We start from the raw sequence: 27,265 nt of genomic DNA, 5'->3' as shown, positions 1-27,265 counted from the left end.
AACTATAAATATACAAAAATGCCACTTCAGATATTTCACATCAGAAATATGGCTAATTCACTTGTATTACAGTTAAGGCAGGTCAACCAGCATCATCTTCAACAATTTAGAACCAAGAAATATCTTTCCTTAAATTAAATAAAAATTATTAGTTATTCAAATATATAACTAATTAACTAAATAAAAAATATTTGAGGCCCAAAATGGCAGTGTCACAATAATTTAGAAAATAAATCTTTCTGCCATTTTCACATGAGAACAAGGTCACAAAATGTAACCGAAACATTCACTCATTAAATACAATTTGCCATTTGACCAAATATAACTGTTGAATTGAGTACGTTTTTACACAATATGCTTTTTAAAGAACCCTAAATTTCTTACTTACGTAGCCAGAACTAGATTATCGACCCTGTATCAAATGTTAGAAAGCAGTAAATACTGAGTTGTTACATGCTACTGTGAATATCAACCAATATGAAAACACTCTCAGTCCCAACTGTTCATGAACAAAAAGTAAAGCCGTCGTATGAATCTCAGAATTTCCACTGGATGTGGAAAAATACTAACATGCAAAAGTGCAGAAGGAGGCTGAAGGATTGGTCCTGGCTTAAATCGGCTCAGCAACTAGTTTCAGTGAATGGTCTTTACCCAGTGAAACCATTAAGTGGACATATAATGACTCGTGGCTTCACAAATATCTCTTGGCAAATGAAATCAGGCACTTTGTGTTGGCAAACAGCCAGCTGACGCTGTCTGGCAGACAGCGGAGTAGTCTAAATGTGTGTAAAAAAAATATCTGTTTATGGCAATGGCATGTCATAACAAAAATGGGAAAAGGCATCTTTGAAGTGTCTTTCGAGAGAGAGAGGCAGAGGCAGCTCCTGAGATTGTGAAAGCGTGCAGCAGAGGAGGCGCGGCGAGCCGTCAGTAGTTGAGGATCTGCACATCAAACAGGTCGCACACTCCCTCATTGTCGTCCAGGTTGAAGCTGTAGTCTATTCCTGCGTGAGAGAGGAGCATCAATAGTGCAACATACTGAAAATCACGAATAAGACAAAGACAGATAGAAAGACTGCAAAGAGACTCTTATAGAATTATTAGCAACAAACAAACAAACATTGGACTGTCAACCACTTCGGTCCAGACAGAAACATGTCAGAAACCTTATCATACATTGATTTTACTTTGATACGGATATCTACAGTGCTCTGTGGAGGTCCTTCTGACTTTGGTGATCCCCTGACGCTTCCCTCTAGCTCCACCATCAGGTCAAAACTTGAATGCCAATATTTTGGTTAATGATCAAATACCTGCGAAACTAATGACATTCCATCGGCCTCAACTGAACTTTAATTGGTGCTTACACACTAGAACACCAGCTAAAGTCACTGTGAGCATGTTAGCATGCACACTTTAGCACCTCACAGAGCTGATGGATGTACACTCTGTCAATTCTCTTTTTAAACACACTGTCATGGCAAATATTTGTTGATCCAATTTTTCATTTATAAAGTAAGTCAAGGGATTCAGACGCTTACCGTCAGTCGACATTAGCTCATCAATCAGGTCGACAGCTCCTACAACAGAATTAAAACATGTTTCCATTTCCCAGTATATGGAACAGTCACTGCAGACTACTGAGTAGAATGTTAAAAAAGTTCAGTATATTATTCAGCCATTTTCTCCCACAAGTCCCAGTCTTAAAGCTTGGGATAAACACTCTAAATAAAAGCAAGCTGAGACCTTAAAGCCTTTACAGAACCTTAACTGAAATGAAGGTGATGTAATTAAGAGTAAACAGCGTAGCAGCGCCCGTGTCCCTGTGCCTTACCCTCTCGGCCGTCCTTCATGTGGTCTCCAGCAGCATTGAGCTTCAACAGGCTGCTCACGTCCAGTACAGACTGGAACTCTTGGCCCGCCAGGTCCATCTGCTGCTGCTCCAACGCTGCTGCCGACTGACTGCGACACTCTGCAGGGATCATCGGAGGTGCAACAACATCACTCAGCTATACAGCAGAGCACCTTGTGGAAAAGTAAACCTCCACTGAGGATCTTCATACCGAAGACTGTGTCTTCAAGTAATAAAATGCACCTGCCAACATCTGTAAACCTGGGCCATCATGTAAACATGCAATATGTTTTCTTGGTCAACGTTTTCAATATTGTGTTGTACAACAGTAAATATTGTTTAGTAAATGTCTATTTTGTGTTTTTTTTCTTTTTTTTTTATGTAATGAGTTTCAATTTGAGAAGAATAGTCTGTTAACGTCTTAGCCAGTGCTATCTGTTCTCACACATCCTGACCAATGTTCCCTCTAATTTTTTTCAGCACTGAGCAAAACATTTTTTTTCTGAGCGCACATTTCAGCACTGTGAGCAATTTGCAACCACGCGACCTGCCGAAAATGACCACAAGCCTGCGTTAGCCATAGGGGATTCAAAGAGATGACAGCAAATGCATTAATATGTATACAAGGTTGATATTTATTCAATATCCTTTATAATGGCTGGACTTTGGGAACATTTTAATGATGGTGTTTTACCAGTCAGTTTAGTTGAACTTAAAGGATCTTTGTTGAACTTCAATAAGGGGAGGTTATGACTGGTTCACTGGTTATGACTGATAATGATATATATACAAAAATAAAAGTGTCAAAGGTGTTTAGTCATTTCTCAGCAGGTACAACATTTAAGTGGAACTGCATTGAAAGAAAAATGCTAATGCAGTGCTTAACAATAATTATAGGCCTATTAAATTGACATGGTGTCATTTTTCCTAAAGGTAGCCTATATAAACAATTTAATAACTTCATATTCTTCATATTTAAATATGTCTGAAAGTTTCATCCTACCTGTGTCAGTTTGGACTATTTCATCTAGCCACTCATGTTTGAACGTTAGGCAGACTTTTTTCTGGGGCGCCTGCTCTGCCTTTCTTTTCGCCATGGTAGCCTATAGCTGCTGGAGCAGGGCCCGCCAAGAGGAGCCTAAACAGCGCCGGCCCGAGCTCATGTGGCGCTCTGGGCGAGCTTCGCTCCTGGCGCCCGGAGGAGGACAGCGGGGGTGGGGGGTGCTAACGGAGGCAGAGCGCTAGCAGAGGTACAGAGAGCGCATGTCGAGAAACGGGACGCTGATTGGCCAAGAAGACTCGACACGTCACATCAAAGATCTTATTATTGTGAAGATGGCTCACTCCTATCTCAGAAACACTGGCGCAAAAAATATTTTTAACTCCTGAAAAAAAAAAACGTTTATATGCGGTCAGAAAAATGTGCGCGGTCTGAAAAATCTATTGCGCGGCCCCTTCGACAGGTCTGCGCGGCCGCGCACGTGCGCAGCTTAGATCGTTTGTCATAAGACAAACTTGATCGTTTTATACAGAAGAATTAGACAGAACATTCACCAACTAAGGCTGATGGAGGAAAAAGATTATGAAACAAGGGGTTTTAACTCTTCCTCATTCATTTCTCTTAGATAGTTAATTCTAAAGAGATGGAGAATTTAAGGCTTTCAAAACACTGAGTTCAACGTTAAACTTGGACCTTAAAATAACCTTAAGCTATCATGAAGCACACACGGTGTCTGTTACATTATGATTGCATTGTATTACAGATGCAAGCAATGACTTCAAAAGAAAATGTTTTCCTGTTGTTGCATGTGTGACATCTGATATTTTGGAGTCAGCTGATCGAAAGCAGACTTTTTAAAGCAACAGTCAACCAAATTCACATGATTCATTCATATAACGGAAGTGTTTTCTTACCGTTTGTCATCAGGATTTGATTTCCTGACAACATTCCTTTGCAATTTGATACTTTCAGTTCTTGGACATGGACTGACTCCCATGTCCAAGAACTGATGTTGCATGTCTTTGAATGAAACATTTAGATTTGCAACACTGAGATTTGAAAAAGTGTCTCAGCCAATATTTAGTCAACCATCATCATAAGCTAAATGTTTTACTCCAAGTATAATGAAACACAGTTCAACAACAACAACACAAAAACCTGTGAAAGGGTTTTCACTATCTTTATTTGGGGGAGTTTTTCCTGATCTGATGTGAGGTCTCGCGACAGGGACGTTATGTGTACAGATTGTAAAGACCTCCGAGGCAAATTTGTATTTGTGATTTTGGGCTATATAAAATAAACTGAATTGGACAACAAGTTGACCATCTGATTTGTCTAAGTGCAGAGTTACACACAAAACAAAAAGGGCAGCAGCAGCACCTGGTGTTGAGAACAAGGAGCATCTTAGTTTAGAATGAGTAATCGCTTTGCACACCTTTGATTCATGACCCTTTCCCCCCCCAAAAAGGTGCAGTCAGATTAAAACTAGTTTCCCACTCATGGTGTCACTATGTGGAATGAGACAAGACACACTTGCAGGGCTGTTATATTCAACTGCTGCATCAGTTGTCGCTCTGTGGCAATTGAGTCTATCGTCTAGTAAGCTTGTTTGGGTGAGTTATATTGCTGGTGACATTTGGTAGACAAGTCTTCACAAGTGTGATTTGCTCTACTTGCTCTGGTCTCATTTAACTGAAACATGAAGCACAGTCGGACAGTATCACTGTGGACATCCAACACCATTCATATTGCAATAACTGACAAAACAAGTGGGGGAGGGACCAAAACCAACATCTTTTGACTCATGGGATGGAAGATGTTATTTCAAATAGATCATAACGGAGGATTTGAGAGAGAAAAATGTTCTTTGTGGATAACTTTTACTGTATGTATGAAATATGACCCTGCACAAAATATAAAAATCAAAAAAGTCAAGCTTTTGTCTTTCCAATTTTGTTCACTGCAGCCTAAGATGAGGGTATTAAAACCCAATAATAATAATAATAATAATAATAATAATAATAGGGGTTTTCTAGACTAAGTTAATAAGCAATAAAATCTTCAAAGTCCCTATGCTTACCCATCTGCACATCAGGAGGGGTGGACGATGGAGTCAGCACTTCATCAAGTTCTGGCAGCACCATCTGGTGGTCTGAGCAGAGAGAGTCCTGGCTGCAGTAGGAGGGGGTGGAGTACACCGACATGGAGAAAGGGAACCTCTGCAGGCTGGCGGGGGTGCTCGGTGGAGTTGGCATTGGACAGATGTCGTCAGTGGGCGGCACAGAGAAGACCACAGGTATCGTGGAGTCTGAATCTCTGTTGATGAGCATGACCTGGATGGGGGCTGAGTGGCTGCGTAGGTTTACCTGGTACTTCTTCTGACCACTCTGGCCCTGAGGATCAACAGTGTAGATACGTTTATCGTCATTACAGTAGATCGAAATCTGTTTTTATTCTATATACACAATGGGTCACAGGACGTCTTGTATGTAAAATGGGTCGCTTATAGTGACTAATCCACAGAAACCTAGGAGCAGAGCATTTTTTTAAATGGGCAACCGTTTACTAACAAGTTGGTGCTGTCAACTGATGATAAATGACAGTTTGAGAGTAGAGAAGTCATTTAGACCAGGATGTTTATGAATGTGAGCTAAAGTGCAGCATCTCCAGTGAGTTTGTATGCTCAGTTCAGCGTGTGCAAGTTTTCTTAGAAAGTTTGAAAATTGTCTCTAATTGTCTCTAATAATTTAATCACACTATTTTGAGACTCTACAGAAAATACATGCCAGCTCGTACAGAACAAGCAGCCAAATGTGCGGAGAACCCTGTCCCTTGTTCGCAAGATCCTTTTCTATGTTCAGTTAGACTTCACATGTCACAATAGCCTGCTTTTATAACAGACTACATGTGGTTTACCAGCGAAAACGAGGAATACATATGGGGAATTATTGTCTCTGTTCTCAAGGGGCAAAACCAAATTACTCGTATGCCAATCGATAAAGAAAGCTTGTAAGACGTGACCAACCGTTTCAGGTAGTGGTACCTCCAGCTGGGTCCCAGCAGGAGCCACTACAGCAAGAAGAGTGTCTCCGCTGAAGGCACTGCAGATGTCTTCATGTGTGACAAATTTATAAGTGGAAGGGTGTCAAGGAAACAGGAGCTAGATTACTTTGGGGAGCAAAATGAAGACAATAAACTGGAAAAACAAGACTGTGAGCATTGTGCAAATCAGGATTAGCCTGGCCGTGGTTTCACAAGAGACTGACAATAGCGATTGTATTTATAATCCTCCGTTCATAGCATTTTCTTAATAACAAACAATGTTAAAAGGATAAGTAGAGATTTCTTTTCTCTGAAATGAATAAATGGGGCCTCAAGAGGACTAGAGTTACAAACTGTAGACGAACGTTTACTCAATATTAGAGAATGTAATGAAATACACAAAACCTATGACCTGATTTGGACTAAACAAAAACTACTTAACCTTAAAATAGGTTTAATGCTAGATGGCATAAAAGGATATGTGTTGGTGATGGGATCAAGGTTAAAGTGTTTGATGTTCTCCTCTAGCCAAGCCTTCTGGTTGTCCAGCTCTTTTTCTTGAGCCTCCAGGTCAGAAATTTGGGCCTTCAAAGCATTCACCTGTTCTAGCACCTCCTTAGTTTGGCTGCCTGAGTTCTCCCCCCTAGACACAAGGAAGATTACAGATTGGACAAGCAAGTATTACGTATAAGTCGTATACTAGGAATGTTTTGCTTCATTTTGGCAGGTTAACAGGCAACTAAAGATAAGATTTGGCTGCTAAAAGCATCAACATGTTTCATTTAAAAATGCAATGGATAAGGGTAGGATGGGAGATCCTCTCAAATCGTTCACATTGACAACAAGAGTTCAAAGATACCGAAGGCATTGACTTATCAGTAAGAAAGAAAATATTTCACGGATATTAAAATATGAAAATAGTTTTTTCAAACCTCCACTGGATTATGTTCTTGTTTTTCTTCTCTAGCAACCCCACTCCTTCCAGTACGTTGGTGATGTCATATATCCTCCTCTTCTGCTTCACTGCCAAGCTGTCTGCAGCCTGTTAATTCAGTCAGACATCTCCATTCAGGGTCTTATTGAGTGGCAGCTTAATATGAACCATGCTGACAGAAACATCACAGACCAGCCTTCAACAGGAAACCCAGAACTTCTGTGGGAAAGACACTCGAACAAAGCCAACAAATTAAGGATTTGGCCAAATAAGCTGCACAAACAGAAAATAAAACCCTTTGGCAGGAGAGGACAGTTGCAATAGTAGAGGAGGAAGGAGGAGGAGGGAAAGGGTCCAAGAAGCCTGCTGTGTAAACATTACCAAGTTTTGGCGCGCAAGAAGGGAGGGAAAACTGCTATTAGTGTGATGAAATAAGTTAGAATTATGGAAGACACTTTCAGTGCAGAGACACATCCACTAGTCTAACCATTAAGGGCAGTGAGGCAGATGATGGTACAACAAAGTGTACCTCGACGTTTGAGGGGAGGGGTTTAAAAATGTCCATTCACTGTTAGTTTCTAGCTGATAGCGGACAGCCAAAAGAAAACTATCATTTGAGAGTAGGAAGGAAACTTTCAGAGGGAACATGGACTATTTTCATTATCAATTAATTTGTTGACCATCTTTTATTCTATAAAAACATCAGAAACTGTGTCCATCCCTGCTTTTCCCAGTCCAAAGCGACATTGCCAAATGTGTTGTTTTGTCTGACAAACAATCCAAAGCAAAGATATTATGTTGTCATAAAACACAGGAATGCAGAAAATCTGGAGAAGCTGGAACCAGAGTTTAGGTATTTTGTCTCCGAAACAATTAATCAATTATTAAAATAGTTGCTACACTACTGGTTCCCAATGTGAGTAGGAGGGAGTTTGGAGAGCTCAGAGGCTCATACAAATTAATCTTGAGCATTATGACAAAAGAAAAGCAGAAAAACTAAAAAATATATATATTTCAGATATTCCTTGTAATCATTGCATTTTTTTCCACATGTGAATTACTTCATATGTGGGCACTAAAAACTCATCAGGGCACTACAAACTAAAGATTAAAAGGATGAATGACTTTGTGGGTGCCCTGGTAAATAGATATATAGATAGATAGATAGAATATATAATGTATTCATGCCCAGGGGGACATTTGTTTGTTAAATCAGCAAGGAAAGTTACATCAATATATACACACAATACAATAAAATAGCAGAGCGTATTAAATGTAAGAAAATGAAATAATAAAGTGCAAAAATGCAAGGTGTATATGGAGTGAAATATAAGTCTGAATAACCCAAATAACCCATAGATATGCACTTGGTAAGACTGGGTCAGAGTCTTGTTTTAAGGAGTTAGTATCCAGAGAGATTGGGCTAACTCTTCTTTGGTAAAAGAGGATCAAAAATAAATGCAGTCCTGATCTCATGAATCAACATAGTATTAAACTGGACTGCCTCGCGAGTTCAGGTTTGTTTTGTTACCCTACTCCATACTGAAGGGGGGAGGGGCTCACTTTAAATGTAATTAACAGTACAAATTGGTTTCTTTCCATTAACAATATGACTGGAAACTGGTAGCTACGCACTTTCTCTCTGTGTAAACAAGTAGTTTAATAAAAAAAAAAAATCCCCCCACTTGTGAGTTTGCGTTATTGAACCAACAACCGAGGAGGTAATGGCGGCTCTAGCCAGTCCACCTGTTCACCAAATCAATGCACCTGACCGGCGGTGGTGACTGACAGCCCTTTGTGGCCGAGGCTACGCTACAGAACACCGGTTAATTCCCCCCCAAACGCCCGCTGGCTGCTCTCGGTTTCACTGACCACTTTCAGATCAAGGACGCCGTCCTTCGCGTCTTGAAGCAGACTGACAAACTTCATCGTGAGGAGCCCCAAACTTTTCTCGTGGCGACTCGGTGTCGAGCGAACAGTCTCCGTGGCCTCAAACTCCATCTTCTTTTTCTTTAAAACAGAGAGTCCTGCTTTTACAGTCAGCCGCTGTGTTTCACTAACGTTGGCATTAACGGACGTTACACTACAACGTAACGTCTCAGCAGGACGACTGTGGACCCGGCAGCAGGGTTTTTAAATCAACGGACCGTACGTTACGTTAGGTTACGGTTGCCATGGCAACCCTTGTCCCGCTCGCGCCCCTCAACAAGATTTTGAGCCTCCCCCTTCAACCGTACATTAAACAATACTAATTATCAAGTCACAATGTGCTTCATACTTATTTTATTTACTATTACTTTTTTGTTAAATCCTAGTTCTCTTTCATGTATAAAGGTGTGACAGGCATTTTACTGCACATTGCATATGGATGAAATATGTATTCATTTTATTTCCCATCAAACCCTGTGTTCTCATCTTAAAGTTGTGTTGACACAAATGTATGTATAATTTAAAGAAAAGACAAAAATATGCTCAAGAGGGCATTTATTAGATAAATCGTGATGTACAAAAAAAATACAACAATAACTTAAGATAAAACATGTAGAAAAAACAGGTACATTTATTCATTCAAATAAATATATATTATAATTTAAATTCATACATTGCCATAGCTGCAAAGTCCTATTTAATTTGTTAAAAGTCTTTTAGAACACTTGTGAGACGTTTCATTTTCTCTTCCGTGATTCTCTTAATGGTTTCCGTCTCCTCCAATAGCTGACGCATCTCCTCCTCCACGTCAAACACCTGAAGAAGACACACACGTATACAACCTTTTTGAATGCAGGAGTTCAAAGAAGGTAAAACACAAGAAAATCACACTGCTGTACAAGATCAAACAAAGACTAGGTTTAGTGTATTTACCACACACTTATTAATCCTTATATGTTGTTTATATATATATATATATATATATATATATATATATATATATATATATATATATATATATATATATATATATATATAAACTGGCACAAAGCACCTGTTTTTGATTTCCAACTGGGAGGAAAACTATCCTAGGGTATATATTGTACCTTCTGATTGGCTCGTTCAATCTGTTTCTGCTTCTCATTCGCCAGTCGAAGCAGCTCAGTTTGATGGGTAGCCTGGCCAGACTCTAGCTGTCGACGAAATGCATCATCCACACAGTGTAACTTCTCTACTGCAGCTCTGCAAGACAAACAACCAATACAACTAAATGTTATACAAGACACTTGGGTGTCACACTAACTTCCCTGGTACAATTACCTTTTAGCGTGGGGTGGACGGCCCCAGAAGAGAATCACTTAAACATAAACAAATCCTCTGCTTCTGTCTAAGGGGATTTAATACACCCTGATCATGATTTGATCACCCAGACTTCATAACTAATATGTTATTACAATTATGAATCTTCAAAATGTTCTAGCTTTTGGGTTTGGGAGAGAGGTGGAGGAGCTATGTTTAATAATATTAACATCATGTGATCATGTGGGGTATTAGAACTGAGTTGATAACTTCACAAAATGCAACAGAACCGCAGATTTGTGAAGAATTTTAAAATGTTTGCTTGGATGTGTTGTATCGTACTTGTGCGCTTCTGTTGCTTTATCTCTTTCTTCCAGCAGCAAACGTTCCTTGGAATCAAAGTTTTCCTTCATGCGCGTCACCTGGTTCTCCAGCCGAGTCAGCAGGTCTGCCTTCGCCTGCCACTTCTTACTGGAATCACTGGTAGGACAAATAAATATGGAGGAATAAGGAAAAATAACTCAACTTGATGATGGTGAAGAAACAGATCTGATCAGGAAGACGTTAAGGCTAGCTGGTCTAAATCATGAGCTGTGGTGAGCTTTACTCAAACAACAACATGAGTTATTCCTATTAACTAATACTTACAGATTCTTCTTTTTTCTGGTATATCTATGTTTCTAGATAGCGTATATCTAGTATATATGTGTGTGCTTGTGATGGGACGCTTGCCTGTAAACTCTTCTGATATCCTCAAGCTCTGCCTCCTTGTCCTCCAGCTGCTGCTTCAGCTCCTCCTTGCGCAGACTCAGATGCTCCAGTCGGTCCCTCAGCTCAGCCTGCTGAGCCGTTTCCTCCTCCAGCTGCTGCTGGGACCTCTTCTGGGTCTTGACCGCCTCCTCACTCAGCCTACGGATCTGATCGTCACGCTCCTGCACGGTCTAGACAGCAGGAAGACAGAGGGGGAAGAGAAATGGCTTCAGTGGGTACCAAGATAAAATCAGAAGAGATATTGATAGAAATACATAAACACACATAAACCAGTCACACAGTAATGTTCATGTTAAAATGCACAAATACAAATGTTGGAAGTAGTGGCAGGTTCTTGTATGATGGAATCTTTTGTTTTAAGAACGACATACTGATTTCAATAATAAAATGATGTCAGTGTTTTTGGTAAATGTTGTAAAAAGAAAAAACATAAGTTTATTGAAATCTTCAGTAAAGAAGGAAAAACAACACATCAAATTGTGGTTTACATTTTGAACTACCTTGTCATTTGCCAGTGCCTTCATCATGTCAAGTGTTGATTGTAATAATAAACGTTATTTTCCACTACCTCTTTGAGTCTGCGGATGGTTTCCGTCTGGTCAGCAATGATTTTGGTTTTGATTTTCAGGGCATCGTTGTCCCTCTCGTTCTGTTTCTTCTGAGTCTCCAGCTCAGCGCCCAGCACCTCTGTCCTTGCCTCCAGGCGTCCACGATCCTGAGCCAAGGATGATCCTTGGAAAGAGAAATACATACACTTGTGAAATTGGAAGCATTCTGTGTTTGTTTTTCTGGTGGTCTACCGTCTATGGAGTGTGTTTCTCACAAACAACCACTAGATGACAGGCTTTACTCGTTACGGATGAAATAAAACACTAGCACATACAGTATTAAGCCAAACAGCTCATGTCTCCTTCATGATGACTAAAGTGAGTGACTCACTCTGCTGGCCAATATGAGAGAGAGAGCTGGACTCAGGGGAAACCCTGTGTCTGATGAGCAACTAAAACTAGTTGTCAAGTGTTCCATGAACTAAAAGGCGTTCTAAGTTGGGAACATGTGCCCTCCTAGACGGCTCCCACCTTGCTGAGCGAGCTCCTGGCCCCAGATCCTCCTCTCTGCCCTGAGGCCATCGATCACCGACTCCTGAGCCGTCAGCTGAGACAACAGTCGAGCCTTGTCCTTCTTGAGCAACTCGAGCTGCAGACTGAGCCGCCGATCCTGCGCCACCTCTGTTTCCAAGGAATGCAGACGGTTCTGGCAGAGGGACAGAAACAAACAGACAGACAGACAGACAGACATACATATAGAGAGAGAGAGAGACAGAGAGAGAGAGAAAGAGAGAGAGAGAGAGAGTATTAATGATCAACAGCCATCCATCTGTCATGGCTGACAGATGGAAAGGCAGCTGGACCATTCAGCATTCATGAGGCCCTAAAAGTCTCCTAAAGGCTGAACAATATGACTGATGCCCAGAACTGCTTATCTCTATTGTATCTTATTTACAGTGTTGGGCAGTAGCGCTACTTACTTAGCTTGCAACATTTCTTGAGGGAGGAGTTTCAGTGTAGAGAAGCTTCATTTAGTGCAGAGTTACTGGGAGCTAAGCGCACTATACTTTCCAAGTAGCTCGCCCAACACTGCTAATATATAAAATGGGATCTTTTACGCCTGATCAGAGAATTTATCCTAAATAATTCAGTCAGATCTCTCTCTTTAACTTCAGTGCTGTACCTTCAGATCAGTGACAGCATCTCTCTTGGCTTTGATGAGATCAGTGATGCGGGACTTCTGTTCTTTGACCATAGCTGTGAGCTCCTGCACCAGGGAACCGGATTTCTTCTCCCTCTGCTGGGTCTGGGCGAGGCTCGCCTTGAGCCCCAACAGCTCTGCAACCATCTGATCACAAACCTCCTTTACCTACAGAAGCAGAACGAGGACAAGGAATCGAATGAGTATGAGAGTTGAACAGAGTGAAGCACTTTGGTTGGAGCATTACCTGGCTTGACAATGTGATCAATCAATGTCACATTCTGACAGAAGAGGTTTCAGAGTTACGCATTTAATGAAAGATATTTTTAAAGGTTTCCATTAGCGAGCGTTTGACTCACAATCTGAATTATATTCAGACGTTTCCAAAGGTCGAAGGCTTTAAGTAGAAAGGTGTGTTAGCAGTAGACAAGATTACATTGTGTGCAGAATGTGTGAATGAAATCTGTAACCATAATGAGAAGATTGATTCAAATCCAATCCTTTCTTTCTGTGTGAATTACAGACTACTTGTCCAGAGTCAGACGACCCTAATTCAATCTCAGCTTTCACACTTATGCTGAAGCTATCTAGATTGGGGTCAATTCCAGGTCAGTCATTTCACTTTTTACTGGACACATTAATAATGTATCAGCTTAACTGTGCAGAGAATGTAGAGCTGCAGACACTGCAGTGATGACAGGCCACCTGTATGGCTTGCATCTATCTCAAATCAGACCTCAGAGAAGCGAGCAGCCTCGATGGTTAGCGCCATGCGGAACTCGTCTTCCAGAGCGGCATACTGTTTCCTGCCCTCTGCCAGTTTCTCCTGCAGCTCCACCTCCTTGTGGCCGTGTCTCTGTTCCACTGATGCAACTTCTTTCGCCAGTGCCTCTCTGAAATCTGCCCCGCCGGGCTGCAACCGCAAATCCAACTGTTTTCTGTGAGACAATACAAACAAGCATAGTACACTGAGCCGTTCTAAAGGTTTAACACAAATCTGAGAGCATGCAAATGGGAATATGTGGGTCATAACATGAATTTCCAACTGTATATATATAATACTGCTATTGTGGATTATTTACTGTTTTATTACTGTGAGAAGAGCAAAGACAAAAACCTTTCATGTGAAATAACCAAATCTATATTTGGCAGAAAATGTTTTAGATTGTATTCTTTTAATACGGGCTAAGGTTGATGTTATGCAACACTCCTACCAGTGATTCTGAGTAAAATCCTTTAGGTGTACCTGTGCTCTTGTTCCCTGGATGCCAGCAGTTCATGCAGCTGCTGCATTTTGTCTTTGTACTGATGCATGGAGGCTCTCTGGATGTCCGACTCTCTCTTCAGAGCTGCTGCCTTGTTCTCCAGCTCCTGGTGCCGCTTCATCTGAGGAAGGCCGGAACATGTTTTATCAGATACGCTCGGCGCTGAATGTAATCTCTGCTGAATCCTTTCATCTGGCTGCAAACATTCCCTCTGCAGGAGAGATCATGAAGTTCTACGCTGGTTTAATTAAAACTAACGGTGACATTGGGAGTTAACATGCTGTAGGGAACCGAAACAGCATGATATTTTCATAATGTATGACTCTAAACAGCCATGCTCAAATTTCCTGACTGAATGAAAACTAATGTGTATCAACATGGCGATGAAAAGTTCTCAGGTTTACTAAACTAACTACTGTACCTCCTCAGCCTGCTGGCGAGCCCTGAGTGCCTCTCCATGGGAGATGCTTTCCTCCAGTCTGCACAGTGCATTCTTGTGTTGATCGTCACTGCTGCGGGCCTGTTCCAGCTGCTGGGTTAGGGACTGACACCTCCCCTCCAGCTCCTCAGCACGAGTCTGCAGTTCAGAGCGACCCGATCGCTCTTTTATCAACAACTCTTTCAGTCTGTATGGGTAGAACAAACCATAAGAGCAGTAGGATTAATACCCTGTATGGCTGTTTTTACTGTGTATGGAAACTGGTATAGGCAACCTCTACCAATTTTGTGATGCCCTTGATTATCCCCTGTGTTTTATTGCCTGCTGTTAAAAACTGCTGTGAATTTGAAGAAATATGACATTACAGCATACCGGTAGTCAAAATCTTATTTTAAGGAAGAGAAAATGAACATATCGTGAAAATATACATAGAGGAAAAAACATATAAAAGGGCTGTCTGGTAAAAAAGAAAAAAAGGAAAGAATACACATGGAGAATTTAGGAAACAATACAACCTACAATAACCGCACAACTAGTACGCCGAGTCATTTCACTGTAAGCTATCACCTGACGAGTGAGGGAGTCAACAGTAGCTGCCGTGTTCAGTGTCATTACACAGTGACGGTTAAGATTGATTAATATAAAGCAGCAGACATATGCTTGTCACCAAAATTTTAATTACAACCATAATGCAGATTTATCACATCAGAGTGTGACACTTATAATACTTACACCTGGCTCTATGGATGCAGTGTGGAAGCCAAACAGTCTCACATATAGGAGTACAGGTTGGGTGCGTAGGTTAATGGTGTTTACACTAACAGTTTTAACATCAAAGGCAACTGCAGGCATACTTTAAGGTTTTGGAGTAATGGAGACAAAATGTGTGCTTGATTTCATGAGAGGCTACAGGACAATGATACTGAGGATTTGTAATGGTGGGATGGATACTCATTGTTCAAGAATGAGACAGGCAGCGAGCCCTGGTCTCAGGAGAGCCAATACAAAATATGAAGAGGGCTGAAATGGATGATAATCCATTATGCAGTTGACAAATAAAATCCACAGAGACAAGTCCAATTATCCTTTTTCCTCATGATATATGCTTTAGAGTTACTGCACTGAATCATGTGAAGATTCGTGTGCAAACGTGCATTGTGTGTCTAGCCGGTTTTCCTCTTACCTGTCGGTGGTGTGCAGGGCCATGCTCTGCAGGTCTTTCTCCTCCCCGACTTTTGTCTTCAGGCAATTTAGATCCTCTGTTAGTTTCCTCACAGCCTGCTCAGCCTTCCAACGCCTCTCCCTTTCCTGGTCACGCTCTTCCACAATAGTCTAGCATATGCACAAATACTGAATGAGGCATGCATAATAGAACATTGACCGTTTCAAAAGATTCAAGTATCAGTCAATTCCTATACAAAATATTGTTAAGATCCACCGATTTTACACATTAAAGTCTGTTTACAAGTCTTAGGGAGTACGACTGCACGTTTAAAACATTGCATAAAGCATTTTGTGCTGCGTGAAATCAGATAAATTGCCTTAAGTGATGTCACTTGAGTCCATGTCAGTTGGGTCTGAGGACTATAAATTTGAAATAAAAAAAACCTGAGGTTGTGGAGTTAGAGAGTTTATCAGACCTCTGCAGACCACTCCTCATCTCTGCATGAGGCTAGCAGCTGGAGGCTACATCAGCCGCTACTAGCATAATACACCCAAAGGTTTAATTTGTATTTACGTTACTAAACTCATATCCTATTTTATTTAGTTAATAATAATTGTGTGTGAAGCACAGTAAGCGAACACTGTATGAAATGTACTATCCAAATAAGTTAAGTCAGTTTTTTCAGGTTATTGAGTTTCTCAAATTGAGCAAAAAGTCTCATGGAAGGTTTTGATGTGGTTTGTTATTGTCTTCTTTTTATTGGGTAGATACACTCACCTAAAGGATTATTAGGAACACCATAATAATACTGTGTTTGACCCCCTTTCGCCTTCAGAACTGCTTTAATTCTACGTGGCATTGATTCAACAAGGTGCTGAAAGCATTCTTTAGAAATGTTGGCCTATATTGATAGGATAGCATCTTGCAGTTGATGGAGATTTGTGGGATGCACATCCAGGGCACGAAGCTCCCGTTCCACCACATCCCAAAGATGCTCTATTGGGTTGAGATCTGGTGACTGTGGGGGGCATTTTAGTACAGTGAACTCATTGTCATGTTCAAGAAACCAATTAGAAATGATTGGAGCTACTCCACCACCAGCCTGCACAGTGGTAACAAGGCATGATGGATCCATGTTCTCATTCTGTTTACACCAAATTCTGACTCTACCATCTGAATGTCTCAACAGAAATCAAGACTCTTTAGACCAGGCAACCTTTTTCCAGTCTTCAACTGTACAATTTTGGTGAGCTCTTGCAAATTGTAGCCTCTTGTTCCTAATTGTAGTGGAGATGAGTGGTACCCGGTGGGGTCTTCTGCTGTTGTAGCCCATCCGCCTCAAGGTTGTGCGTGTTGTGGCTTCACAAATGCTTTGCTGCATACCTTGGTTGTAACGGGTGGTTATTTCAGTCAAAGTTGCTCTTCTATCAGCTTGAATCAGTCGGCCCATTCTCCTCTGACCTCTAGCATCAACAAGGCATTTTCGCCCACAGGACTGCCGCATACTGGATGTTTTTCCCTTTTCACACCATTCTTTGTAAACCCTAGAAATGGTTGTGCGTGAAAATTCCAGTAACTGAGCAGATTGTGAAATACTCAGACCCGCCCGTCTGGCACCAACAACCATGCCACGCTCAAAATTGCTTAAATCACCTTTCTTTCCCATTCTGACATTCAGTTTGGAGTTCAGGAGATTGTCTTGACCAGGACCACACCCCTAAATGCATTGAAGCAACTGCCATGTGATTGGTTGATTAGATAATTGCATTAATGAGAAATTGAACAGGTGTTTCTAATAATCCTTTAGGTGAGTGTATTATTCTGTTCCTGTAGGTGCATGTTGTTTTGTATTGGTTTTGTGTATATAAAAAAAAGTTAATAAAATACAAACAAAAGTATGCTTTCACAGAGATGCGATTACAAACACTCGGAGGATGTCTATGCTCCTCTTGAACAAAGACATAACCTTTTTCATATTACATTACATTCAAGCTGTTGTGCAGACCACAGGTGACCTATTCTTGTCGTACCCTGTAGGTTTCCTCCTCCTCAGTAGACTTGGTTTTCATGTTGCCTGAGGCCTCAGCAGTTCTCACAGGTCCTCTCCTCAGCCCCGCTGAGGCTGTACCCCCTGGGCCGCCAGCCTGCCTCCGGTGCCCCTCAGCAGACTTTGAACTCCTCTGTTTATGATTCTCCTGATCGCTGCACATATAACAAATAGTGCATGTAAAACACAAGTATTGAACCAGCTGTAAAATGGATGAGAAACAGAGTCTGGTTCAATAATGGTCAAAGCAGACAACTTGCTCACTATTATAGGTAAGCAAAGTTTGAAAAACTTTGAATTGAATTTGGAGCTAATATTTAAAAATCACCTTGCCTCTGATGAGGACGGGTGGGCGCTTACTTAAGTTAAATTACTAAACCCTGAATACGTTATCAGTGGCTGATGAAGCAAGATGAGGGGGTAGAGCATTGAAGCACGATCGTTAATCATGGGACTCAGATGGCAATTTTAGTATCTAAGAGAGAGGAGGGAAATGTATGACCATCTTCCAGCTGAGACGTAAAAGGGTTTAATTTATACTCAAGGTACCTGATGATATTATATTGATGCATGCTGTACAAAATGGAAATTCTCATTGCTGCATATTGTGTTTGACTATCATGAATGCAGGCTTTGTCAATTACACCATCATAACGTGTGTATGATTATCATTACTTAAAAAATACACTCCCTGATTTTCTTAAATGTCTTCACACAGTTGAGTTTTAAAACATTAACAGAGAATTCTAATGAATTTTTGGTTTCACGTGGGTGGCATTTAGCTACTATAACAAAAGCAGGGAAAACACATGTTAATATGACAGCAAAACCAATTATTTTAAATTACAAAGTAATTTACTTGATAACTGAGAAAAACAAAATGGTGCAAAATTACCTGTCGGATTTCCAGCCCTTGATCTTCTTGGGGGTCGCCCTCGATGTTATGTTGTTACAATGTTTGGGGATCCTGGTGCGCCTCCTGTTTTCCTTCCCGCTGTCACACTCACTCTCTGACGTGCGGTCAGTGTCCCTCTTGGCTTTCTGTACCATTGCCACAGAATGAGTAGGGCAACTGGATTTGTCACCAACAGGAGCCTGGTTAAAAATTACAGAAATACTTAAAAAATATGTACTACTGTATCTGTTTAGATAAATGCAAACAAAATCATAAATTAATAAAACATAGGGTATACGGCACCATGAATTGTTACATTTGGGAAAAAAACTTGTGAATGTAATTTAATCATAAAAACTTCACACTAAAAGGGTAAATAAATTACAACTGTGATATCAAAGCGGGGCTGCTGCTTGGAAACCACGAATACTTAACCTAGAACTGACAAATTAAGCAGACCACACAGGCATCTTTAGGGAAGAATGTTCTCTTAGTCCGGAAAATGCTGAAATACTCCAGTTTCTAATATCATATGTGATGTATAACCTGTTTTGTAAAAGAGGATGATTACCTATGATGGCTAACTACTGCTGTTTTTTTAATCGAAATATAATCCATCAATGTTTTTTTCTTCTCCCACTCTCACCTGCTGTATACTTCACACAAATACTTAATTATTGACTTAATGGCTTTCAGCGGTGTTAAATAAGCACCTTCTGGATGAGCTGGGACACCTGGTGCTCCAGTTTCTGGATGCGTTGTTCATTAACTGGGTCTGCTGGATTGGCCACAGGAGAGCGAACCTGTACAGCTGGATCTGTGACTGCTTTGGAGGCAATCCGCTGACGAAACTGGGTCAGCACCTCATCGATGCGGGGTGTGGTGAGAGTGACATCTTCTCGAACCTGCAAGAGAAACTTAAACTTGTCTTTTTTCCATTTAATTTTGTTACACTGCAGCTGGTTTTGCTGAAAAGAAAAATATTTTTGCCATCTGATGCAATTTATTTAACATTCAATTTTCAATAAGCAATTTATTGGTAAGAGACCATATTCCCTAACTTCTATTTTTCTGATAAATTACACAATATTCCAGCCATTCAGTGACCTCTGGGAATCTGATATTTATAAGCACTACTTTGGTTGAAGGATAACACAGGCTCAATGATCAGCACCATCACGTCACAGCAAGGTGCCCGACTTAAATAAGTCTCCCAAACGCTTTCAGTATACAATACTGACCGTTATTCTGTTAACATTTTGGAAAGTAAGAGAGAGGACAGGCTCTGCAGTGGAAGCTCACACTTTTTGTCATGCATGTGTATATGAATTAAACAAATACCAACATAAAGAGCTGGAATACAAGTTTCGCATTTTTGGCACATTTAGATTCTGGACTGAACTATTTTGGATATAAAATGCCACATCCACTGACAAAGGCTAATTCATAATTTACTTATCTCAGATTTTCTAAATGCAGAATGTGGATATTTGAAATGTTTTGCATTAGGGAGCTTCTTAAGTAATAAAAAGTGTTTTTATTTATTAGTTAGTCAATGCAGTAGACATAATGCAGTAGACATAACCCGGGTCCCTCTTGCTGCAAATTTATATACATATATATTTTCTATTTTCAGGTTTATACACCTTTATGTTTTTACTGGTTATTTTTATATTATTGCGAGTACCTGCACCAGGAACTGAGGTTTTTCAATTTGTTCACTTTCACGGACAACATGTCCTGAAATGATAATAAATATCCTTTTGGTGAAACACTAATAAAAAAAACTACTTAATGAATATTATATTCCATTTCTGTTAATATCTAAAGCTACACACTGGCCCTTCAAAGTAAAGCATCTCTCTCTTATTCCTCTCATGCCCGGTTTTATTGTGCTACATATAAATGCTGTAAATAAACGGTGTGTGTTCTTCTGTGACTATGTGTTTGACATGTTGTCCAGGTGAGTGTTTTAAAATTCATCCTGGTTAAATAAGCATTGAATTAAGAAACAATTTAACCTGAATATAGTAATTATAATTAAATATAATGGCATAAATACAAGGCTAATAATGGTGGTATGGCATCAAAACGTACCGCTTCATTGTGACTAGTATCTGAGGACAGCAGGAGGTCCACATAGTCCTCCAGACCAGGGATATCACAGGGACTCCCGAGACCTGGATGTGATGGATTTCCCAGCCGGTCCAGACCATCCAGAGCAGAGATCTGTGGCAACGACTGAATAACAATCTCTCTGTAACCTGCAGCAAGACAGACACACATACATTAAAAAACCTGCCGGGGCAAAAGCTGCAAGTCCGTCCACAAAACCATTATACAGTATTGTCACATTAGTGGTTTATGGCTTCGCTAAAACATCAGGTGTTAGGGTGGTTATGTTGCACAAAATAACTTCTCCTCTGTGTGTACTATCCTCATATGCACTATTGATTCAGCTCACCCAATGAGATATGAGCACTATAAGTGTAACTTCACGTATTGACAGCAAAGGTTGTAAGAATACTTTAAGTGTGCCCTCATGGATTTAAATATGTGCTTTCAACAGCTACTGCTGTGAATTAATCATGAACTGGAAGATATGGATCATGGGGGCACAGCATAACTTAAAGGAAAACACTGCAACGATGTTACATTCATATGAATTCAGTCAATACAATTATGAAAAGATACTGACATATGATGTCTAAAGAGATAAATATACCAGTCATTACCATCAGTAGCTGTCAACATCCACTGATTTGCATTCTGCTTTCATTATTGTGAATACAAAAAGGGAGAGTTATGAGTTAGTTATTCTGCAAAATCAAACAATTATTCACTGGATTAGTGAGCGATGCATCAAAGACGAGAGAGAGAGAGAGAGAGAGAGAGAGAGAGAGAGAGAGAGAGAGAGAGAGAGAGAAAAAGAGAGAGAGAGAGAGAGAGAGAGAGAGAGAGAGAGAGAGAGAGAGGAGAAAAGAGTCAGCACACAAATTTGACCTATAAACTCAGTCATCACTGTTTTAGAGAGTTTTGATAAATGAATAAAACATAGGATATATTTGATAAACATAGTGCAGTTGTAGTGCTGTTGAATTGAGAGGTGTTTTGGATATTTAGTTAGAAACGTGATGGACATTATAGTTGCATATAAAGCCTCCAAAAGGTTGAATAAGCACATGTTCAACAACAACTGAGCATTATTTGGTCAGGTCATTTGCAGTGCTGCAGGCGAATGAATGAGTAAAAAGGCACAAAAAGGTGTGAAATAATAGAACTAACCAATGGAAGGGCCTTATGTAGCTATGGGAATGTGTGGGATAAACTAACACGCACGACTAGAAGGGGCTCTCTTGGAGGACAGAGGCGGCAGGTAACTGTGACTGTGAATCTGTGAGCAAGAGAGGGCCTCAAGCGAGAATGCATACGCTGTTTTTGTGATGAACCTTTTATTAAATACTTTTTAACTATACCTCATCGCATTCCGGACTATTACTTCCCATGATCACCCGGGATTTAAAGAATACCTTTTCAGTATACATGCTGTTTGCCTGTGGGTATTTAGGGGAATATAGATCTGTTAAACCTGTAGAGGGCCCTGTTTCTCGTACCTGGCTAAACAAAGTCAAGCAAATGTCCTATTATCCAGCTTAAATTAGCGAAATGATTGACATCAGGCTATCTGGGTTTCTTCACGGCTGATCCACGCTGAAACGGTCTCGTTAATTCTAGCCAGACAGTCAGTCATCTGGATAAATGCGCCTCCTCTTCAAAAAGGGATAATAATGGAGCACTGACACCACGATGTTCTAACAGTACAATGGCAAATAAACTCAGAGGAACCTCTTTTTATTTCTCTGCTGAGAAGCAGGAGATGAACGTCATCTTATCCTGACAATTAGCCCGCTAACTCAGTAAGCCAGGTACGAGAAACAGGGCCCAGGAGGATGTGTACGACCCACAAGTACTTCTGCTTTTAAATTCCTCCTTCAATGCATATACAGATAAGACAACTAAAAACAGATCTGGACACAATTAAAAATGGCGTAAAAAATGTTAATGAGCGCAGCATACATAGATTCATCTGGACCCACAGACTCCAGGACAAAAAGTTGTTGCTGAAAGTTGGTTGATGATTTAAAAGTTACAAACCAAAATGTGAAGTTTGTTGTTATAGCGCAGCCACCATCTGGAGATATAGCACCCACTTCCAGCAATGCACTGGTCAAGTGTGAAAAAGATCAGATGGTTCTCGAGCTTTGTGTAGGACATACTCACAGACAGACAGGCAGCGATGCCTTGTTTTATAGTGAGAGGATAGGGCAAGGAGTAAGTGCTAGCACCAGGTGTTGAGGTGCAGTCTAAAAAGGTGGAGTTTAACTGAAGTGCCCAATAAACTGAAATGTATAAATATGTGTAACACAACCAAATTCATGAAGAATCCTCCAAAACAAGCACCAGAGATTCTACTTCAACCTCTTCTAATTGAACCGTCTTGAGTGTTTGTACTGATACGATACATCTGTGAAAGGCCAATGATGATATTGTGATATTATGTGATATTACAGTCCAACCACTAATTACAAATACTGCAAAATAAGCTTTTTATGTCTTACCTGGTGACCTACACACAGCGTTGTCTCCGCCATCCTGACTTAAGGTGACCTCTCTTAAACGTTGCAATCCAAGCAGGCACTGCAGGAGGTGATCAATGTTGTCCAGGTGGTTGCTATGGAGACTGAGGTGCTTCAGCTTGTAGTCAATGCCATGAAGATACAACAAGCCTAAAAAAAGACGTCAGAAATCAACAGCATTTACGAGTCAATCACTTGAACGACACAAGAGCGTAGTCGTTGTTCAACTCACCAGTGAGGTTGTTTATCTGATTGTAGGACAAGTTTAATCTTGTTAAGTTCACAAGGCCATTCAGTCCTGAGGTAAAGGGAGGGGACATTAACAACCGAGTGATTTCACAGCTCAAAGAGTCTGTAATGAAGAAGTATTACTCGGAGAACAACCACAACACTGAAATATTTATCATCGGAGTGAAATGGTGACTAAAAGACTCACCTTCAACCTTGGTGATTGAGTTACAGGATAAATTTAAAGTCCTCAAGAAAGTGAGGGAACTTAGACCCTCAATCTTAGAAATGCAATTGGAGGAAAGGTCCAAGTGTCGCAGGTGCCACGCTGAGGTCAGACCCTCGATCCCCGGGATGTGGTTGCAGTGCAGGTTGAGTGATGTTACAGTGGGACTCAGGGGGACATCGAGCAAACTAGACAGAAAGCAACACGGTTAAACGACAGATTCCCCATGAAAGAACGGTTACGACCGATTTGCTCTGCAGGAAAAGTTGTACGAGTCTCTGAAAAGTCCCAGAAAGCGTGAAAAATCAAGGTAACGTCTTCAGTATATCTTCTCAACTAAACTCAGTGTTGAGGCAACGCTAACGGGGTTAGTACTTTACTTGCATACTTCTTTTTTTTATACTTTATACTTTTGACTCATTGCATTTCTCAGACAGTTATACGAGTCACTTTTCAGAGAGGATTTCACATACACACATACAATGACCGTACAAAGGGGTACGAATTATTCAAATACCTTCTTTTTTTTTAGTTTAGCGAATTAAAATGCTGCTATACTTGAATTCATAAGTAATAACGATCCAATAATATAGGCCTAATCAGCGTTAACACGTAATAGTATGACGGAAGGATTCTGCTGCATTAAGAGTAACGTTCACAGTCACTGAACGTTAAATGCTGTTTCTGCCCTTTTACTAATGGTTTGAAGGCAATGGATTAAAAGTTTAATTCGACTCAGGGCAAGTGTTCAGGAAACTATCGAGCAAAGTAAACACAAACACAAACACACACACACACACACACACACAGACAAAACAATAACGTAAACGTTACCTTGTTATATTTTTGTCAATGAGACTCAGCTCCTTGTCTCCCATTACGACACGCTGCCACCGTTATGTTATTAGTCACACACGTGTAACGTAGACTGTACTCAATAAGTATAAAGTCTGCAGACTACTTAACTTAGATTGAAGCCTTTAGCGGAGTTAAACGAGCGTCCCAGCACATCGAGTTCAGGAAGTAAACGTTTACAAAGCACAGTCACAAACGCTGGAAGAGCCGCCGAGGGCTGGATGGTATTGTATCTAACGTAAAAGCGTGTGTTGTTATTGTTTTGAGCCTCTTCTCTGTCGAGTAATTGATATAACCGCCTTTAACATCGTACTTCCGGTTTCTATGATGTAGTCAACAGTAACATCCGGGACATCTGCGTTGCAGTGGTTCCTACTCAGGCGCAGTGCAGAAATACAAGTAGAAGTCCCGCATTCACAACTATATTTAGCTAAAAGTACACATAAGTATATGCATAAAAATATACTCAAAGTAGGCCTACTAGAAGTAAAAATACTCATTATGCAAAATCATATATATGCCTATTATATGACTGGATTACAGTGATGTGTTGTGTAACTTAAATGTTGTAGCTGGTTAGCCATAATAATATATCATGTTTTATTCATTGGAAATATTTGTTATGATAATCTATATCTGTAAAATAACTAGGAGCTAATTTATAAAACAAATGCCGTTTTGTAAAAAGTACAATAATTTACTCTGAGATGTAAAAGTGAAGTATCAAAACACAGTAAATTCTCCCACTTGTTACTTCCCTGTGTGTACCCTATATACCTCTATACCTGGGACAGTGTACCAACACACTGTGAATAATTGGTATGTGTATCATAGTTTAGTTACTCAGTTTTATGTTGTTATACAGTTTTTACAGAGGTACCTGGAAGAAGTCATCCACCTTATGATATTCAAAGTTCATTTTTGATTTAGGAAACCGCCGTTGACAAAAAAAACGATGTCCATTTAGTGGCTGTTCTGGAGTTTTTGATCATATCGTGAGATTATTTTTTTCTGCTGCACATGTCCAGTTAAGCTCTTTTAAGGTTTTATAAACCATAACAGTACAATAAGCATGTTGTATCAAATATTTTTGAACGTGACTAAATTCATGGAAGAGAAAATACAAAAACATTGACTCTCCATTATGTAAAACATATACATTTTAAGTTTTACAGCATTTATAATTATTGTAAATTTGCTATTCTCAGCCCAATGTTGTTAATCCCTCACACGTCATTGCTGTGTTTTTTGTCTGCACTTTTGACTCCCTTTTATTTATCTGACATTTCTTCCTTAATCTTTACTTATCTTGAAGTTAAGGACAACTGTTTTTCACATCTTGATTTTTGATTCTTTTTAAGCTCCAGCTGCTTCCCTCAGCATGTGTACCCCCTTCCTGGCAGCAATCACACAGTAAACAATGTGGCAAATACAGAGAGAAAAACAAAGACTCAAACTGTTGCATGAAAAACACAATATTTCATGCCTGCTAAAATAAAGATGTTTTGTGTATAATAGAAATGATGCCTTTGTCTCAAAGCAACCATACAATTCTAGTCTTCAAATTAAATTACTTTGCTCTTCCTCTTGCCATTTGTGTGAACAACTGAATATAATCTGCCTGCTGACGCATTCATGATCTATTTTAAATCTCTCTAGAATGCGTCACACACACGAATAAGAACAGTATATTTGATAAAAAACAATACCAATATGCCTCTCCAAACCAGAATTAAAGACTTACTTGAAATACAATTGCCAGTAGAGAATCAATATAAATGGCTCCTTCTTAAGATATAATTCATCAAACTTGAACATTAGCTCTATCTTTGACTTTAAGGCCTGCAAAACAAAGCTTGCTGCAAGTTGTGCATCCTTACTCGAGCATGGCTAATCACAGATGTGTTATAAAGATCCTGCCCCCTCTTATACTCATAATTCCTCCAGCAGCAAAAGGCCAGTGATTGATTCAGTTCATCACGCACTGAACATTGTCCATATTAGATGAGCTGCATGACTGATCATTGTACTCACTGGCTGCTAGCCAGCAATGATAGAGCCAATTATACCTGAAAAGCAGCCAATGGCCCTCCTTAACCTGTGAAAATGAAGATCTGGTGCTAATGAAGTGAGTGAATTAGAAATGCCATCTGCCGCGGCTCCACCACCACTTATCACATTTCGTTTTCAAGGGCACTGTACTTTCAATAAATAAATAACAAATAGATGAATAGTCTCAAAGCCAATTATAGAATAGGACTAATGTATAGGAATGCTAACTTGAGTTGAGGGAACATTTACCATCAACCTGTGCCATTATTTTCACCTTGCTACTCCCATTTGTTTTGAAAAGGGTTTGAAGGTGGAGAGAAAAGTTACCTTCAGGTAAGCTAGTGGCACTCTGATGTTTGACTTTGGCATAGCTTAACAATGACAATGCTAACATACTGATGTTAAGAAGTTAATGGTTACCGCCTTTATCATCTTAGTCTGGTGTGTTAACATTTGCTAGAACGACACACAAAGCACCGCTGAGGCTGATGGGAATGTCAATAGTTCTTTTTTTTTTTATCATAAACTAAAGTATTTAAATAATTAAATATATTAGAATTCATCCTGAGGGACACATGCATCTGCGACACTGGAGAAAGTGTATCCTTTAGTTAAGTAGAGTTTCAAATACCAAATTTAAAAAATACTCATACATGAGAAGTCCTGCATTGACAATTTACTAAAAATATGTAGCAAAATCAGGAAAATATACTAAAAAAGTAAAAGCACTGTACTCAATGCAGAACATGTGCCCTGTGACTGTCATACTGTAATTTATATCTTTAGATTGGTATTACTCATGCATTAACGAGTATGCAGCAGTTAAATGTTGGTTGTGATTAATGATTATTATGCATCTGCAGCAGCGACAGCTGAGGCC

At 40.0% G+C, this 27,265-nt stretch overlaps 2 protein-coding genes across 2 annotated transcripts; both read right to left on the bottom strand.

Moving 5' to 3' along the window:
• Positions 1-807: 807 nt before the first annotated feature.
• e2f5 (E2F transcription factor 5) lies at positions 808-8,829 on the bottom strand (the record flags this gene model as incomplete). Its single annotated transcript, XM_079227421.1, has 8 exons — positions 808-1,004; positions 1,542-1,580; positions 1,835-1,972; positions 4,933-5,245; positions 5,878-5,986; positions 6,376-6,537; positions 6,827-6,936; positions 8,701-8,829. The coding sequence occupies 8 exons, from the start codon at positions 8,827-8,829 to the stop codon at positions 928-930; spliced, it is 1,077 nt and encodes a 358-aa protein (XP_079083547.1). The 3' UTR covers positions 808-927.
• Positions 8,830-9,315: 486 nt separating this feature from the next.
• On the bottom strand, positions 9,316-24,361 carry lrrcc1 (leucine rich repeat and coiled-coil centrosomal protein 1). The gene is made up of 19 exons (XM_079216027.1): positions 24,313-24,361; positions 23,461-23,666; positions 23,257-23,322; positions 23,007-23,174; positions 20,485-20,651; positions 19,101-19,292; positions 18,388-18,587; positions 17,476-17,647; positions 15,464-15,612; positions 14,263-14,467; positions 13,823-13,962; positions 13,313-13,514; positions 12,559-12,744; positions 11,907-12,081; positions 11,396-11,559; positions 10,789-10,997; positions 10,399-10,536; positions 9,864-9,999; positions 9,316-9,573 (listed from the first exon to the last, which is right to left on the bottom strand). Exons 1-19 carry the CDS (start codon positions 24,354-24,356, stop codon positions 9,463-9,465), a joined length of 3,030 nt encoding a protein of 1,009 aa, XP_079072153.1. The 5' UTR covers positions 24,357-24,361; the 3' UTR covers positions 9,316-9,462.
• Positions 24,362-27,265: the final 2,904 nt, after the last annotated feature.

The sequence above is a fragment of the Taurulus bubalis genome (assembly GCF_910589615.1).
Source record: "Taurulus bubalis genome assembly, chromosome: 1".
Classification (NCBI taxonomy): Eukaryota; Metazoa; Chordata; class Actinopteri; order Perciformes; family Cottidae; genus Taurulus; species Taurulus bubalis.
This window is presented reverse-complemented; position numbering and strand designations above follow the sequence as displayed.

Bases quoted from the DNA above. Each gene is read 5' to 3' on its own strand.
- lrrcc1 (XM_079216027.1), bottom strand. From the start codon at position 24,356: ATGGGAGACAAGGAGCTGAGTCTCATTGACAAAAATATAACAAG. The intron at 17,648-18,387 runs GTAATTTTGCAC...TTATATGTGCAG, and splicing joins AAGGGCTGGAAATCCGACAG to CGATCAGGAGAATCATAAAC. The intron at 11,560-11,906 runs GTGGGAGCCGTC...TCTCTTTCCAAG, and splicing joins CCAGGAGCTCGCTCAGCAAG to GATCATCCTTGGCTCAGGAT.